This window comes from Coregonus clupeaformis, chromosome 23 (assembly GCF_020615455.1).
Source record: "Coregonus clupeaformis isolate EN_2021a chromosome 23, ASM2061545v1, whole genome shotgun sequence".
In the NCBI taxonomy this organism is placed as follows: domain Eukaryota; kingdom Metazoa; phylum Chordata; class Actinopteri; order Salmoniformes; family Salmonidae; genus Coregonus; species Coregonus clupeaformis.
In genome coordinates, this window is record NC_059214.1 from 20869571 (window position 1) to 20886581 (window position 17011).

Below are 17011 nucleotides of genomic sequence, written 5' to 3' on the forward strand. Positions count from 1 at the left end.
TAGTGAACAACAATGCTTAGGTCTCTACTTCCATCTTATACTTACTATCTACATTTTATGGACACAGTCAATTTTACAATAATTATATTTTGTTTGTTTTTTCTCCTGAACTTCTTCTACTCTCAACCTCTCCGATCATTTTCATGATGTCCATCCGGTTTGCTTCTATATGCCATATCTTTCTAACTGTGCTCTTTCACAAAAGCTCCCAACCTACAACCTATATACTTATTATGGACACAGTATGCTTACATTATTAGTTATCTTGTTATTATTTGTTGTTAGTTGTTATTAGTCCCATCCTTCAATTCCATTCAACACCTCCCATCTATCTCTTAACACCATCCATATAGCATTTCTATTTGCCATATATATTTCAACTGTACTGTGATGTCTTTCAAAAGTTCTGAACCTTTCTATTATCATTGTTTCTACAGATTGTGAATTGAAAATAAACATTTTTGCTAAAAGTATTATTATATTATTGATCGATTGACTATGACTTTTCAGATCACCCAGTAATGCTATCTGCAAGGTTAGCTCCAGGTAAATATTGCAATCCTTGAACCATTCCTGGACCTGTGTCCAAAAACAAGCTACAAATGGACAGTACCAAAACAAATGATCTAATGATTCTGTCTCTTCGCAGCAAAATCTGCAGAGCTGGGAAGATTGTATCCCCCATATAAATAACATTATATTTGTAGCATGAATTTTATATAATAATTTAAATTTAAAGATTCTAAGTTTTGAATCCGGTGTCGTTTTGTGTATCAGTTCATAAACACTGCCATTGGATCGGTACGTCAAAAATCTCTTCCCAACTATTTTGCAATCTATATGGGACGGCTGTCAATCCTTTGGTCCTTAAATGAAACTGATTTATTTATTATTTATCACAGTTTTCCTTAACCAATCATGTTCTTTAATGCAAGGCCGACAGACAAGTTCCTTACTTTCTCCCCCTTCCACTTTCCTCTTCCATTTTTGCAGTAAGGCTGCAATTATTTGGTTGTAATTTTGGGTAGAGCAGACATTTCCATATGTTTTTGTTAGCTGCATGTGCGACATAACTCCACCAGTCCTACCGATTATATCATTTACGAAGATTAGAACTTTTTTAAACATTTTGTCCAAAAAAATTTTTGGGTCAATTTGTATATTTGAGTTTAACCACAATATTTGTTGCATTATTTGTTCTGTAGTTTCTGGAGGATTAAATTGCAACCAACTTTCTATAGCTTGTTTTAGAAATAGTGATATTTGGGAGATGATTTCCTTTTCAAATAACTGAAAGTGAGTGGTTGTAATCTGAATAAAGGGAAAAAGGCCATTCTTGAACATTGGGTGAGACAATCTTACTAATTTGCTAGAGAACCAGTTCGGATTTAAGTATAACTTTTGTATGACTGAAGCTTTTAGAGATAGGTCTAATGCTTTAATGTTTAATAATTTCTGTCCTCCGAATTCATATTCATTATATAAATAGGCCCGTTTAATTTTGTCTGGCTTGCCGTTTCAAATAAAATGGAATATTTTTTTCTCATATAATTTAAAAAACTGTTTGCTAGGCGTAGGCAAGACCATAAGCAAATAGGTAAACTGGGATAAGACTAACGAGTTAATCAGGGTGATTTTTCCACAAATTGACAGGTATTTACCTTTCCATGGTAGCAAAATCTTATCTATTTTTGCTAACTTTCTATTAAAATGTATGATGTGTGATCATTTATTTCCTTTGGGATATGTATTCCGAGTATATCCACATCACCATCAGACCATTTTATTGGTAAACTACATGGTAATGTAAAAAATGTATTTTTTTGTGATCCAATATGTAATATAGTACATTTGTCATAATTTGGTTGTAATCCAGAGAGGTTAGAAAATGTATCTAGATCCTCTATGAGGCTGTGGAGGGATTCTAGTTGTGGATTTAAAAGAAAACATGAATCATCAGCGTACAATGACACCTTTGTTTTTAAGCCCTGGATTTCTAATCCCCTGATATTATTGTTGGATCTGATTTTAATAGCTAACATCTCGATGGCCACAATAAATAGATATGCCGATAGTGGACAACCTTGTTTCACTCCTCTTGACAGTTTAAAACTTTCTGAGAAATAGCCATTATTTACTATTTTACACCCAGGGTTACTATACATGATTTTGACCCATTTTATAAGAGATTCTCCAAAATTGAAATGCTCCAGTCGTACTTGATCAAATGCCTTTTCGAAGTCTGCTATGAATAGCAGGCCTGGTTTCCCAGATTTTCCATAGTGTTCTATTGTTTCCAATACTTGCCTTATGTTATCTCCAATGTATCTTCCATGTAAAAAACCTGTCTGATTAGAATGAATAATATCCGACAATACCTTTTTAATTCTATGCGCTATACATTTTGCTAGAATTTTTGCATCACAACACTGAAGTGTAAGTGGCCTCCAATTTTTTAAATGGACTGGATCTTTATATTTTCCACTTGTATCCTGTTTCAGTAATAATGAGATCAGACCTTCTTCTTGAGTGTTAGATAATCTACCATTTACATAGGAGTGGTTAAAACATGCTAATAATGGTCCTCTTAGTATATCAAAAAAGGTTTGGTATACCTCGATTGGTATGCCATCCAACCCTGGAGTTTTCCCGAACTTAAAGTCTTTAAAGTTAAAGTTCCTCCTCTGTAATTTCACCTTCACATGAGTCTTTCTGTATGGCTGTTAATTTTACATTATCAATAGAAAAAAATCTACAATTAGCTTCAGTTAGAGGAGATGGAGGCGACTGACACGAAAACATATGCTTAAAGTACTTTGTTTCCTCCTTCAAAATATCATTTGGTGAATCATTCCTATGTTGAAGATTAAAAAAGAATTTGCTGCATTTTTCCCCATATTCCATCCAGTTTGCTTTATTTTTATAATACATTACACTTGATCTTTCTTGAATAAGTTTCTCCATTTCTTTTTGTTTTTCCTCTAATTTATTCTGAGCCTCTATGTTACAGTTTTTATTGCCATCTATCTGTTCTGTTAGACTTTCTATTTCCTTTGTTAGTATAAACTCTTTTGACCTAAATTGCTTTTGTTTTCGAGATGAGTACTGAATTGCATGGCCTCTAAAGGCACATTTTAAAGGTGTCCCATACAATAAGGGGATTTGCTGTACCTATGTTATGTCGGAAAAGTCAGTTATAAATTCCTTTGTCCTAGTTAAAAATAAATTATCATCCAATAGGCTTTGATTAAATTTCCAATATCCTCGCCCACGTGGAAATTCAGTAAGAGTAATGTATATGCCAATTATATGATGGTCCGACCGCATTCTGACCCCTACAAACACTTTTTAAACGTTTGGTGTCAACGAGAATGAGATAAGAAAGAAGTCAAGACGACTAGCTTGATTGAGTCTCTGCCATGCATATCTCACTAGATCAGGATATTTAAGCCTCCATATATCTACTAGTTCTAATGTATTCATGACATTCACGATTTCCCTAAGAGCATGTGGGTGATTGTTTGTGGTGTGATTTCCTTTACGGTCCATTGAGCTATTTAAAACAGTATTATAATCCCCCACCATAATAATATTGTCTTGAATTGCTTGCAGGGTTGATAATTTATTATATATATTGTCAAAGAAGTGTGGATCATCATTATTTGGTCCGTAAAGGTTAATGAGCCATATCTGTTTATGGTCCAATAACATATTTAAAATAATCCATCTACCTTGCGTATCTATTTGGACAATTTGCACATTCTGATCGAAATTACTATTAATTAATATCATCACCCCTTTTGAATTTCTTTGCCCATTGGAGAAGTATATTTCGCCCCCCCATTCATTTTTCCACGCAACTTCATCTAGAATTGTTGAATGAGTTTCCTATAAACAATAGATATTATATTCCTTCTCTTTGAGCCATGTAAATATTGTTATTCTTTTGTTATTATCAGCTAAGCCATTACAATTATAACTGGCTATACTTATTTCACCATACACCACCATAATGATATACAAGTTTCAAGTCTATTTATCATTATATATGTTTGTAAATTTACCAATAAAAAATACTGTAATGATTGAGTGTCCGTATAGCTGTACCGTGATATTTGCATTGCTACTAAGTAACCCTTCAATTGTTCTCCACTAATTCCCCCGCTAAAGCCCCTCCCCATTCCAAGTTGAGCCGTCATCCCAGTGATCGGCATCCCACCCACGTCCCTCCGGATCCCTAGGGCCCCGAGAGGCCAGGACCTATCCATCGAAAACAGCACACAGTGCCAGCCACAAAACAGAAGCAGAATAACCTCCAAAAGCATTTCCAATGCTGTCACCTCTCTCTATATATAACTATTAAAAAATATATATCTATTCAAATATCTTGCATATCTTATTTTCCATCATTATCAATTAATATGTGTAATAATGTCGGCAGTTCATGAGTAGGATTTTAACATATAACCCGGATTGCCATTGTATTACGTTTAATTTATTGACAAGCAATTATTATCCTAGCAAACAATTACCGCGGTCCATCCCATACTCCCCCCAACATCCCCACCCCCCCACAACAGATGCGGGACAAACACACACGCACATACTCACATACTCCAACACACTCAACCCCTTTCCTCCACAATCAACCATAAAATCAGATGCTCAACGGTTGTTACATCCCAGAGCCCAACTCAAGAAAGGACCTGATTTACGAGTGTACCTCCCATTCACCAGACTGGAGGGAAGGCAACAGGGCTTCACAAAGGGAATCCCCAGGCTAGAGAGCGCCCTGGCTGCGTATCTCGTGCCGGGTTCGAGTCCCTGGCCCTCTTCCAAAAAGACCACTTTGGCGGGACGTGGGGGAGAGAATGGAGGACGGCACAGTAACGAGTTCGACTGCGCCCGCTATTTCCCCCCACCATTCTGTTGAGGGTACGGGGGATAAGATTTTTGTTGATGTGTGTAATAAAGAGTTGGCTCCACCTGACTTTGTCACAAAAGAGCCCCTTTTCCATAATACATCCGAGAGCATTCGACTTTTCTCACCCTCTCTCTCTCTCTCTCTCTCACCACTCTGAGTGCAGCTCAGCCCACCTAGAGTGTGTAGCTGAGCGCACACATGAGGCAGGTGTAAATAAGGTATCAAGGCGCCACCTTGTGTTACCTCATAAAGACCTCACTTTACAGACTTCTAGGAGTGCTGTAGTGAGTGTCTCACATAGCAGGCTGCAGTGTCAGCCAGATAATGGCATGATGACGCAACCGCTATTCGGGGACGCCGTTCTGTCTCAGGCTAACGCCTCAGTCAGTGCAGTTCAGACCCGTGCTGCATTCACGGAGGGCCGGAATACTACGGTTACGAGTTTAACCAACGTATCGGCGCCCCCGTTTCTCTCAGAACGCGCTGACAGTTCCTCTCCCTTTCTGGGGAGGCCCGCCTTGGGCCGTTCCACCACTTCAGTGTTGGGGAACAGCGGCGGCGAGGGCCATAGAGGAATACAGGTCCTTCCTACTGAAAGTACCACAGCTTTACGCTCTTCTGCTTTCTCTGCATTGCTGGGAGTGGCGGCGAAGCTGTACTCTCTCCCACTGGCTAGACCAGGTGCTGGAGAAGGGTTATGCCATCCAATTCCATCGGATCCTTGAAGGGTAGCCCTGTTGCTAGCCCTGAGAAAGTTTAGTCCGAATCACACGGTAATGGCGCTGTCAGTCACTCTTGGGTCTCATGTCGTCAGCCCATTTCGTGGTCCCGCTGGGACGCATGCGCAGGATGCAGCGATGGTTCGCCCAACTAAGACTAGACCCAGTGCGTCAACGTCGTCGGTTGGTGGTGGTTCCTCTCTTGCTCAATGCAGATCTGAACTATTGGAGAGACCCGAGCGTTCTCACGCACGGAGTCCCAATAGGCAAAGTGTCCTCCTACATTCCAGTGTTTACAGATGCTTCTCTGACTGGATGGGGAGGGACATGTCAGACCCAAGCGATAGGAGGTGTGTGGCCTCTTTCGAGTCGCCACATCAACCTCTTGGAGTTGGAAACGGTTCGACTGGTTCTGGCCCACTTCGCGTCTACCCTTCGGGGTCGCGATGTGTTGGTCTGGTCAGACAACCAGACCACAGTAGCCTACATAAATCGATAGGGAGGAGTCAGGTCTCCTGCACTCCACCGGTCGGCTGAGGAATTGTGGCTGTGGGCTCACGAGCACCTTCGCTCGTTGAGAGCAGCACACATTCCAGGCTACTTGAACGTGGGAGCAGACCTCATGTCTCGAGGGGGTCCTCGAGACGACGAGTGGCGTCTGCACCTGGACATTGTTCTCCAAATTTGGGAACAGTTCGGGAGAGCCGAGGTGGATCTATTCGCGTTGCCTGCTCTACTAGAGCCGGTGGAGTTGGACGGTTTTGGAGTCACGTGGCCTGCTCTCCCTTGTCCTCTATGGTTCTCTCTAAGAGAGCAGGACGAACCGCCACTGGGGAGGGACGCGTTTGCGCACCGACCGTGGCCGAGAGTTCTCCTGTATGCATTCCCACCCCTCTCCTGTATTCTCCCACTGTTAGCCTGGGTGAGATCATGCGGGCTGTCAATAATATTGGTGGCCCCCGATCGCCCGGCTCCATGGTTTGCGGCTTGCAGATGTTGATTGCGCCACCTTGGCCGATTCCACATCGATGGGACGCGTTGTCTCAGGCGGGGGGCTCGATAGGGCAATTGCCCATATTCGGCCAACCACTGAAGGCTTGGCTCCTGAGAGGGACAGGCTAGAGCGCCGTGGGTTATCTGATTCAGTAATCAGGACCATACAGGGTTCATGTGCCGGTTCCACTTCCAGGGTGTATGCCAGTAAATGGAACGTGTTTTCACAGTGGTGTGTCACAGAGAATGTAGACCCCACGAACTGTCGGGTTGAGAGTGTACTCTCGTTCCTGCAGTTTATGTTGGATAAGCAGCGATCGCCCGCCACCATTTAGGTGTTTTCAGCGGCGATTTCAGCTTGTCACAAGGGTTTTGGCTGAGACACTGTCTTTAGCCACCCTTTAGTGAAACGTTTCCTATTAGGAACGCGGCGGCTTAGGCCGATGCCTAGAGCCACGCTTCCTCAGTGGGATTTGGCTTTGGTACTCGAAGCGCTCTGTGAGTCGCCGTTCGAGCCATTGAATCAAATACCCCTCAAGATGCTGTCATTGAAGACGGCACTGTTGCTCGCTTTGACCACTGCTAAGTGTGTCAGTGATTTGTGCGCTCTGTCGACGAGAGCCGACTGCCTCGCCATTAATGGCGATTTGAGCAGGGCGGTGTTACGTCCTAACCCGGCTTTTATGCCGAAGGTTATTAAGAGCTCATATAGATCACAGATCGTTGAGCTGTGGGCCTTTTCTCCCCCTCCTCATGGGGAGAGGAGAGAGGAGAGGCTCCATTGCCTGTGCCCGGTACGTGCTTTGGCATGTTATGTGGAGCGCACGGCGGCGATTAGGTCATCGCCTCAGTTGTTTGTGTGTCACGGTGCGGCTGCACTGGGTAGACCACTTTCAAAACAGCGTTTGTCTCACTGGCTTTGTGAAGGCATTGAGACGGCGTATGAGGCAGCGGGGCGACCATTGCCTCAGGGTGTAAGAGCTCACTCCACTCGTGGAGTAGCAGCTTCTACGGCTCTTTTCAGAGGCACAGGAGTAGAGGATATTTGTGCAATGGCATCGTGGTCGTCACTGTCTCCTTTTATCAGTTTCTATCTCTTGGATATGTCTTCTAACTCTTTGGCTCAGTCTGTACTCAGCGTGGCTGAGGGGAGGACTTGAGGTAAGAGAGAGGAATGCAGGACCGAGGAGACAGGTCTCTTTCAGGTCTGCTTCTGATAGAAAGACATATTTTAGCATGACTCCTGACTGACATGTTCAGTACAGTAGAAGGCATGTATTGATTTGCCCACCAGTGAATAACTGGGTTGTGGCGGAATGATGAGGGACAATAGTAGTAACCTTGGTTACGGTACTATTAGACCGGTCATGACAATTTTGACGGAATGTGACGTCATTTATCTGCTTGTTCAGATTAGTATGAATCATGTTCTGGGATCTACCCACTAATGGGGTTCCATTGATTGAGTGGGGCGGGCTACCGTGTACACAATGTAGAGTGACACTTTGTGTTATTCCATTAGTGGTCGGTATTGTTGTAACAGGATATTGAGGTACCATCTATCTGCTAGTACAGATTAGTATGGTCCATTTTCTGGTTATCTGCCCACCAGACATTGGTGATGCCATTGGACTAGGTGGGGCGGATTTGAACCGAGGACGCAGTATATTGTGATACAGTGTGTTACAGTACTGCGGGACTTGGTCGCAGCCATTGCTAGGCCCGACCTTTTCATTTAGATGGGAAGTGTTGGGCTCGGCAGGGAGTACATTTTGGAGCTTGCGCTCCGCCTTACACCAATAGGAGCAGAGCTCCCCTATGGGGTGGAGCTCCACAATATAGAACAATAGTTACCAGAGTGTAACTCCAGTTCTATGAGTGGAGCAGAGCCCCATCGGACTTAAGGCCCTGCCGACCCTCTAGTCTCGCTGAAGATCATTTCTCGGGAGGCTGATTGAGGGGAAGCGTCCCCTCTTATAGGGACACCTGTACTCCTATTGGCGGGTGTGTGCATAATTTTGTCTCAGGCTGTTCGCTGCTTAGGCAGCGGGGTAAACCAATAGGAGCAGAGCTCCCCTACGCTGAACACAACTCACCACAATGATATTATCGAAATGTATCGCGAGAAATCACGAGAACGTAGCAACAAGACAACAAAAATAAATTTGTAGACAACAAGCCTGCATACAAGATGGCGCTGGTATGCCGGGACAAGAAATCTACTGCTGCCCATTTAAAGGCAGACCTTAATCGGACTGACAACAGCTCTGGTGTCCGACAACTTAAAGAACTGCTTGATTGTGTTCTTGATCCAGAAAAGCCAGCGGCAGACACAGAAGCCCTTGACTGGTGTAAATGTCTAATAGCAGGAGGAGAAGGTTTCGAGGAGTTCTGCAAAACGGTCCGGTCCTATGACAACGCTACTCTATGTGGCTTGGTTTGGACAGCCAATTTTGTGGCATACCGCTGTCGGACCTGTGGCATTTCTCCTTGCATGTCACTTTGTGCAGAGTGTTTTAACAACGGCGATCACACAGGCCATGATTTCAACATGTTCAGGAGCCAGGCTGGTGGGGCCTGTGACTGTGGAGACAGTAATGTCATGCGAGAAACTGGGTAAGTCTTTAGGAGCGTTAGCTGGCTAATAGCTAGCTAACTAACTAGATTGTAAGTGACAATTTCTAATTAATTGACGAAGCTTAATACTTGCCATTATTTGACAGCAACTGACATTATCAAACAAAAACAAGAAACTATGGGGTATGGCTAGCTAGCTAAATTGGCTAACTAACTAGGCTGTCAATGATGATTGGCTAGATTGATGGCTAACAGCTAGCTAGCAAAGTTCTACGTGGTAGTAACGTCACTGGATGCTGCCTTACGCCGGAGTGTCAATTTGTAAAACATGCAACAAAGGTCCCTGCCTTTTTATAATTGTACTGACATGTATGTTGTCAATGAACATGCCATTGTTGTGCTTGATAAACCACTAATCCTACAAGGTTTCTAGGATAATGACACCTTTTCCCTGCAGAATAACTCAATCACTTCCTGTGAAATTTCAGCTCTTCTTCGATCCTTACTCCCCACCATTCCTCCGAGTTATATGTTTACTTTTCTGCTGTTATTTTGTTTGATGAATGACATGGCATAACATTTTGTTCAAGGCAGCCAGATATACTAGTAGCCTATATTAAAATGCACATCATTTTGCACTTTCAAAGGAAGATGAAATATACTGCTAGTGTCCATTAGATAGGTTGTCGAGTAATTATTCCCAAATACTTTAATTTATTTTGGGTCCTTCTGAAATAAAGATATATGGATGTGTGTTGTTCTCTATCAGATTTTGCAGACGGCATCGGTTAAGAACCGGGGAGAATGTCCCCTCAGTCCCCCGAGACTTACTACTGATGTCAGAGATGGTCCTGCCTCGCTTCATCATCTGTATCATACAGTACCTAAGGGATGGATACACTGAACCAGGTGAGAAAAACAGCATATCTCTATGTCTACAGGATACTCTAAAAGCGCCGTTCATAGCTGCTTGCAATGAAACAGCCCTCAGAGATCAAAACAAAACATTTGGAGGAAATCTTGTTATTTTACAACTTTATCTTATGTAGGTCATTCTGCTTGTTTTCATGAGAGCCTATCTGACACACTTCATAACTTTTTATCTTATCTTACTCTCACAGACACATCAACTGAGAGGGACCTACAGAAGGTCTTACAGCAGCTGGAGCCCCAGATCTCCTTCTTAGAAGAACTTACGAAGATGGGCGGAGCAATGAGAACTGTACTAACAAAGATCCTAACGAATCAGCAAATATTCAAGGACCTGAGTATGGGTAAATATGTCTGTTTCCACTCTCTTATTCAGCCTTTGGTTGAATGTTATTCTGACCATTGGGGAGAAAACGATCAAAATGATAGTTAATCAATATTGCAGAACTCTATACTGCAGTTAGGCTACTAATGCTTTAATACTCCATGCATGGCATTGGTGTGATGCTAATTAATGTTTTAATAAATATGTAATGTGTAAATATGCCCTGTAGGTCAAGAGGAAAACGTATATGCAAAAAAGAACTACGAGAAGTACCTGTCAGCACTGAAGAACTCAGGCCTGGTTTCTGTGGAGGAGAAGGCCCAGTCTGGGGCTGCTGAGCCCACTCCTGGGGTTGAGGCAGGAGCAGGGGCTGGCACAGGGGCTCTGGTCTTACTGGGTAAGACCTCATCCCCTCTTTAGGAGTTGGAGCTCAAAATAAGTCAAAAATAGCATGCCATTTTTTATTATGGAAACTTAATGGAAGTCATGTTTCTCAATGACTCATTAAACAATGGAATAATCAGCTAATAGCTGCTATCTGTCTCTGCTCTGTTTTCCTTAGGAGCTGAAGCACCAGCTAGCCCTGATGAGTCCAATAAAGAGGTATGTGAATACTGTATCAGAATAGTTTCTCAGTATTGAAATATAGGTAGTTGTTATATTATTTCCCATTATGTCTTTTTTAAAGGAGGATCAAGATGGGGGGCAATCTGTTGGACAGAGAAAGAGGGTAAAACTTAGTAGCACTGCCAAAGGTAATTCACATAACATGCATAACATTCTATGTAATGATGAATAATGCACAGATATTTTATGTGAAAGTCAGCATTACCATGAGACCAGTCAATTATGTTATTCTGTTCTTAGATCCATCCATTATGGACTCTCTGAAACACAAATGTTTTCTGGAGGAGTTGCTGTTTTGGACAATAAAGTATGAGTTTCCTCAGAAGATGGTTACTTTTCTACTGAACATGCTGCCAGATCAAGACTACAAGGTATGTTTAATTAGGTTAAGTGTAGTGCATAGATATTCTAATTCCTAATTTTATGGTGTATTGGCACTGCTGCATTCTTGCCTAGAGAAGCTGTTATGACAGCAAATGCATAACATCACCCGCTTGATTTATCATCCTTCTGTAGATCACCTTCACGAAAACATTTGTTCAACATTATGCATTCATTATGAAGACACTGATGAAAAGCCAGGAGTCAGATACCATGTCCAACCGCATTGTACATATCAGTGTACAGCTGTTCAGCAATGAGGAGCTAGCACGTCACGTCACCGAGGAGTGTCAACTACTAGACATCATGGTTACTGTCCTCCTCTACATGATGGAGAGTTGCCTTATCAAAAGTGAACTTCAAGGTGAGCTATGTTTGAATGACCAGACTGATGAGTGGATTGTTTCATTAATTAATCTAGTGGGCTTCTCACACTACTAAGCCTCGTGTTCTCTCCCTCTTCTCCATATTTTCAGATGAAGAGAACAGCCGCCATGTTGTGGTAAACTGCAGCGAGGCTCTGCTGAAGAACAACACTTACTGGCCGTTAGTTAGCGATTTTATTAATATTCTCTCACACCAAAGTGTAGCAAAAAAATTCCTGGAGGATCACTCACTGCTCATGCTGTGGATGAGCTTTGTGTCCTTCTTTCAAGGTAATTATTTGTGGATTTAAGAATATGAATAGCAGTGGTGATGTTTCAGTATTTGCCTCAATCATTGTCCCAGGTAGTGTAGCTGGTGTGATTGAAGTGTATTCTTTATCTATGCGAGTCATATACTATCATCTGTCTCTGTTAATATCTGCTTAGTCATATGACGCAATGTTAGCCCTCTGGGATTCCCTTCCATTGGTTAGTCACTGCTTATTTAGTTGGTCACTATTTGCTGTAGCTGTTCAAGATGTCCAGTAAAGCAGATGTTATGTCACATCCAACTTAACTTTTACTGTTAATTCTATTTGCGCCTGACAAAAAGAGAATAATGGTGCATGTGACTCCTTGTCTCTATTAGAATTGTAGTCTGTGCAGCACTCCTGCCATGTGTCCACCAAAACCCTAAAAATAACCCCTAGCCGCAGATACTGTGGGCTGGAGTATCCGCTTACTGAGGCAAGGTGCAGAGAGCAGAGTGCCACTATGTTGTTGTGTGCGTGTAGACTGCTCTGCCCTTACGTACATTCTTACAGATTTATCTGGATGTCAACGTAGATGTGTCCCTTAAGCTGCTTTAGTGAATGAAACCACTGTAATAAGGCTTCGTGTTATGTGATGACTAACTGTGAAAGGGTTTGTCTGGTCCCATAGGTATGAACTTGAATAAGCGGGAGTTGAGTGAGCACGTGGAGTTTGAGTCCCAGACGTACTATGCAGCATTTGCAGCAGAGTTGGAGGCCTGCGCACAACCAATGTGGGGTCTCCTCACACACTGCAAAGTCAAAGTGAGTCCAATATCCCTCTTACATTTGTATTTTTTATCAGGGTGCGGATCACGTTATAGCTATTTGACATTCCGGTATTATGCACAGAAACTGTTAGGAAAATGATTACACTATGAATAATTGTTTATTTGCAGGAGACACAGGAATATACCAGAACAGTGGTGCGTTACTGCTTGGAGACCCTGCAGATCTGGTTTGATGCCATTGGCTTTGTGGACGAGGTAACTCAGCAAATATGCACAACAGTTAGGATGCATTTGTAAACCAACATTTTCCTTTAGTGTTTATATCTGCTTCCTGTTTCTCTGCAGCCTGCTCCAAATCAAGTGACGTTTCACCTGCCGCTGCACCGCTTCTATGCCATGTTCCTAAGCAAGGTGTGGCAGATCTACAACCCTTTAAGTTCTGTTCCTGGTGCTTTTAAACCCTCTTTGTAGTGAGTTGACTGTGTCTATTGTCTCACAGGCAGTGAAGTGCCAGGGGCTTCATCTGGACAGTCTCCTCCCAGACCAAGAGATGCTCATGAAGATCATGGTCCATCCACTCCAGATTCAGGTATTGCACCAGTATAGGCCATTACACGTCTTTGCAATGCCTTGACAATGGCTCAAATATCAGAACAGGTTGTGTGGGTGAATAAGGTCTGAAAGGGAAAGGCTGACTCGTACCCGAACAGTTGTTAGTGTCTTATAAATATGAGAAGGAGGAGTCGACTGGCTTTTTAAAGGGTTGCCGTGTGACCGTGTTCTGGAGATTACCTTAATGTTTGTTCCATGTACTGTATACATCAGGGATGGGCAACTTTGATGGGTGTGGGGGGCCACAATCTGAACTTGTCATGAGGGGCTGCAGTGGCTCACAGGTCTACGTACCCACATCCATACCCACACATGTAGTCAGAGCCGGCCCTAGCCTTTTGGGGGCCCTAAGTGAAATTCTGTTAGGATACCCTCCACCTTGCGGGCAAAACATTTTAGCGTCCCCCCTCTTGACAACGGAGATAATAAAAAAAAATACAAAACAACTTTTGCCATGGTGTGAAGAAAGTTTGCTGCAATTCTACACATTTTGCCATGGGGCGGATATAAACATTTGCTGGGCTGTCCACACCATCCTCTGTAACGCAATGCGATCGAGGGCGGTGCAGTTGCCATACAAGCAGTGATGTAGCCAGTCGAGATGCTCTCTATAGTGCTTCTGTATAACATTTTGAGGATTTGAGGGCCCTTTCAAAATCATTTCAACCTTCTCCTTCACGACTGTTTGCATGTGTGTGGACCATTTTAAGTCCTTAGTGATTTTGGACACTGAGGAACTTGAAGCTCTTCGACCCGCTCTACTGGGGAGAGTTTGAGGGAAAGGTTGTTGTCCTGGCACCAGACTGCAAGGTCACTGACCTCCTCCCTGTAGGCTGTCTCATTGTCGCTGGTGATCAGGCCTACCACTGTCGTCAGCTAACTTGATGATGGTGTTGGAGTCATGCGTGGTCATGCAGTCGTGGGTGATCAGGGACTACAGAATGGGACTAAGCACACCCCTGTGGGGCCCCAGTGTTGAGAGTCAGCATGGCGGAGGTAGTGTTGCCTACCCTCACCACCTGGGCTCGGCCAATCAGGAAGTCCAGGATCCAGTTGCAGAGGGAGGTGTTCAGTCCCGAGGGGACTATGTTGTTGAACGCTGAGCTGTAGTCACATTCTCAAAAGGCCGCCAGTTGCCCATCCCTGGTAGACAGTATGTACTTAGCATTTTATGTCCCTCGTGTTTTCTTGTAGGCGAGCCTGTCAGAGATCCACAGTAACATGTGGGTCAGAAATGGTCTCCAGATCAAAGGACAGGCTATGACATACGTGCAGTCTCACTTCTGCAACTCCATGATCGATCCAGACATCTTTCTGCTCCAGGTAAAGACTACTTACCTACTCCTGGTGATCACAACATTATGGACTGTTATGAATGCCATATACTCCATTGTATAATTGTTCTTCCCAATCTGTCTACAGGTGTGTGCGTCAAGGCTTGATCCCGACTACTTCATCTCTTCAGTGTTCGAGAGGTATAGTCTGACCTGTTGGAAAAGTCCTTGCAATTAGTCATTTTCCGCGGAACTTCATTGACCTTGTTTATCATCACCCCATTGAAAACTCCAGTGTTGAAAGTGAAGATGTAGCGTACAGCAGTAACTAGGGCTGCGGCAGTCATGACATTTTGTCAGCCGGTTATTGTCATGCAAATTACTGCCAGTCTCACTGTAATTTACCGTTAATTAACATAAACACGTTTAGCATCTCCATCTCCATGCCACTGATGCACACCTTTGGAACGTCTAATACATCCATTTTAATATACACCATCACAATCAATCCAATATTTATTTTAGGGAGGTCTAAAGAAACATTATGATATTACTAATATGAGATATTTGTTTCGATTTAGAATGGCCCATTTATCAAATGGCAAATGGAGGCCGCTTTCCCGCAGTTTAAATCATGCCGGGTAGGCCTAAATATAGTAGCAGCTGGGATCCTATTTTTAGTGGCAACCATCAAAACTCTTTCACAAGATTGCATATAGAAATGTCTGGGCTTATAAGAACACTTATTTCAGTTCATGCATCAACCACTGTCTGAGGAGCATGCAGCCTCTCGCTGCATTCCGCCCAAACTCTGTATGCCATGGGCTCTCCAACCATGTTCCTGCAGCTACCCAGTGTTTAGACCAATTCAGGAATAAAGACATCTTAAATCTTAGGCTATGTATTGTATAAATGCACAATCATTTTTTTAATTCAGGGTTTTTTTCGGGATTGGGCTCATATAAACAGTGCTATGAAAAAGTATTTGGCCCCTTTCTAATTTTCTCTACTTTTGCATATTTGTGATACTGAATGTTATCAGATCTTCAACCAAAACCTAATATTAGATAAAGGGAACATAAGTAAACAAATAACTCAACAATTACAAATGTATTTCATAAACAAAGTTATGCAACACCCAATTCCCCTGTGTGAAAAAGTAATTGCCCCCTTACACTCAATAACTGGTTGTGCCACCTTTAGCTGCAATGACTCCAACCAAATGCTTCCTGTAGTTGTTGATCAGTCTCTCACGTTGCTGTGGAGGAATTTTAGCCCACTCTTCCATGCAGAACTGCTTTAACTCAGTGACGTGTGGGTTTTCAAGCATGAACTGCTCGTTTCAAGTCCTGCCACAGCATCTCAATTGGGATTAGGTCTGGACTTTGACTAGGCCATTCCAAAACTTCCAATTTGTTGCTTTTTAGCTATTTTCATGTAGACTTGATTGTGTGTTTTGGATCATTGTCTTGCTGCATGACCCAGCTGCGCTTCAGCTTCAGCTCACAGACGGATGGTCTGACATTCTCCTGTAGAATTCTCTGATACAGAGCAGAATTCATGGTTCCTTCTATTAAGGCAAGTCGTCCAGGTCCTGAGGCAGCAGAGCATCCCCAAACCATCACACCACCACCACCATGCTTGACCTTTGGTATGATGTTCTTACTGTGGAATGCAGAGTTTGGTTTTCGCCAGGCATTACTGGAACCATGTCGTCCAGAAAGTTATACTTTTGAATCATCTGTCCATAGAACGTTCTTCCAAGAGTCTTGATGATCATCCAGGTGCTTTTTGGCAAACTTGAGTCAACTTTTTGGACGAGATGGGTCCCATTATGCCTGGCGAAAACCAAACACTGCATTCCACAGTAAGAACATCATACCAAAGGTCAAGCATGGTGGTGGTGGTGTGATGGTTTGGGGATGCTTTGCTTCCTCAGGACCTGGACGACTTGCCTTAATAGAAGGAACCATGAATTCTGCTCTGTATCAGAGAATTCTACAGGAGAATGTCAGGCCATCCGTCTGTGAGCTGAAGCTGAAGCGCAGCTGGGTCATGCAGCAAGACAATAATCAAAAACACACAATCAAGTCTACATGAAAATTGCTAAAAAGCAACAAATTTGAAGTTTTGGAATGGCCTAGTCAAAGTCCAGACCTAATCCCAATTGAGATGTTGTGGCAGGACTTGAAACGAGCAGTTCATGCTTGAAAACCCACACGTCACTGAGTTAAAGCAGTTC

General features: G+C 43.0%; 1 protein-coding gene across 5 annotated transcripts in view; it reads left to right on the plus strand.

Moving 5' to 3' along the window:
• Positions 1-8796: 8796 nt before the first annotated feature.
• ubr3 (ubiquitin protein ligase E3 component n-recognin 3) overlaps positions 8797-17011 on the plus strand; it is a 44417-nt gene continuing 36202 nt past the window's right edge. For all 5 annotated transcript variants that reach the window (XM_041844350.2, XM_041844351.2, XM_041844352.2 and 2 more), the window contains exons 1-15: positions 8797-9252; positions 9983-10122; positions 10335-10487; positions 10698-10865; positions 11031-11071; positions 11157-11223; positions 11336-11466; positions 11612-11840; positions 11953-12132; positions 12784-12917; positions 13052-13138; positions 13229-13294; positions 13383-13472; positions 14690-14818; positions 14918-14970. In XM_041844350.2, coding sequence (XP_041700284.2) covers positions 8828-9252; positions 9983-10122; positions 10335-10487; positions 10698-10865; positions 11031-11071; positions 11157-11223; positions 11336-11466; positions 11612-11840; positions 11953-12132; positions 12784-12917; positions 13052-13138; positions 13229-13294; positions 13383-13472; positions 14690-14818; positions 14918-14970 — 2093 coding nt within the window. In that variant the 5' untranslated portion in view covers positions 8797-8827. The remainder of the gene's footprint in view (positions 9253-9982; positions 10123-10334; positions 10488-10697; positions 10866-11030; positions 11072-11156; positions 11224-11335; positions 11467-11611; positions 11841-11952; positions 12133-12783; positions 12918-13051; positions 13139-13228; positions 13295-13382; positions 13473-14689; positions 14819-14917; positions 14971-17011) is intronic.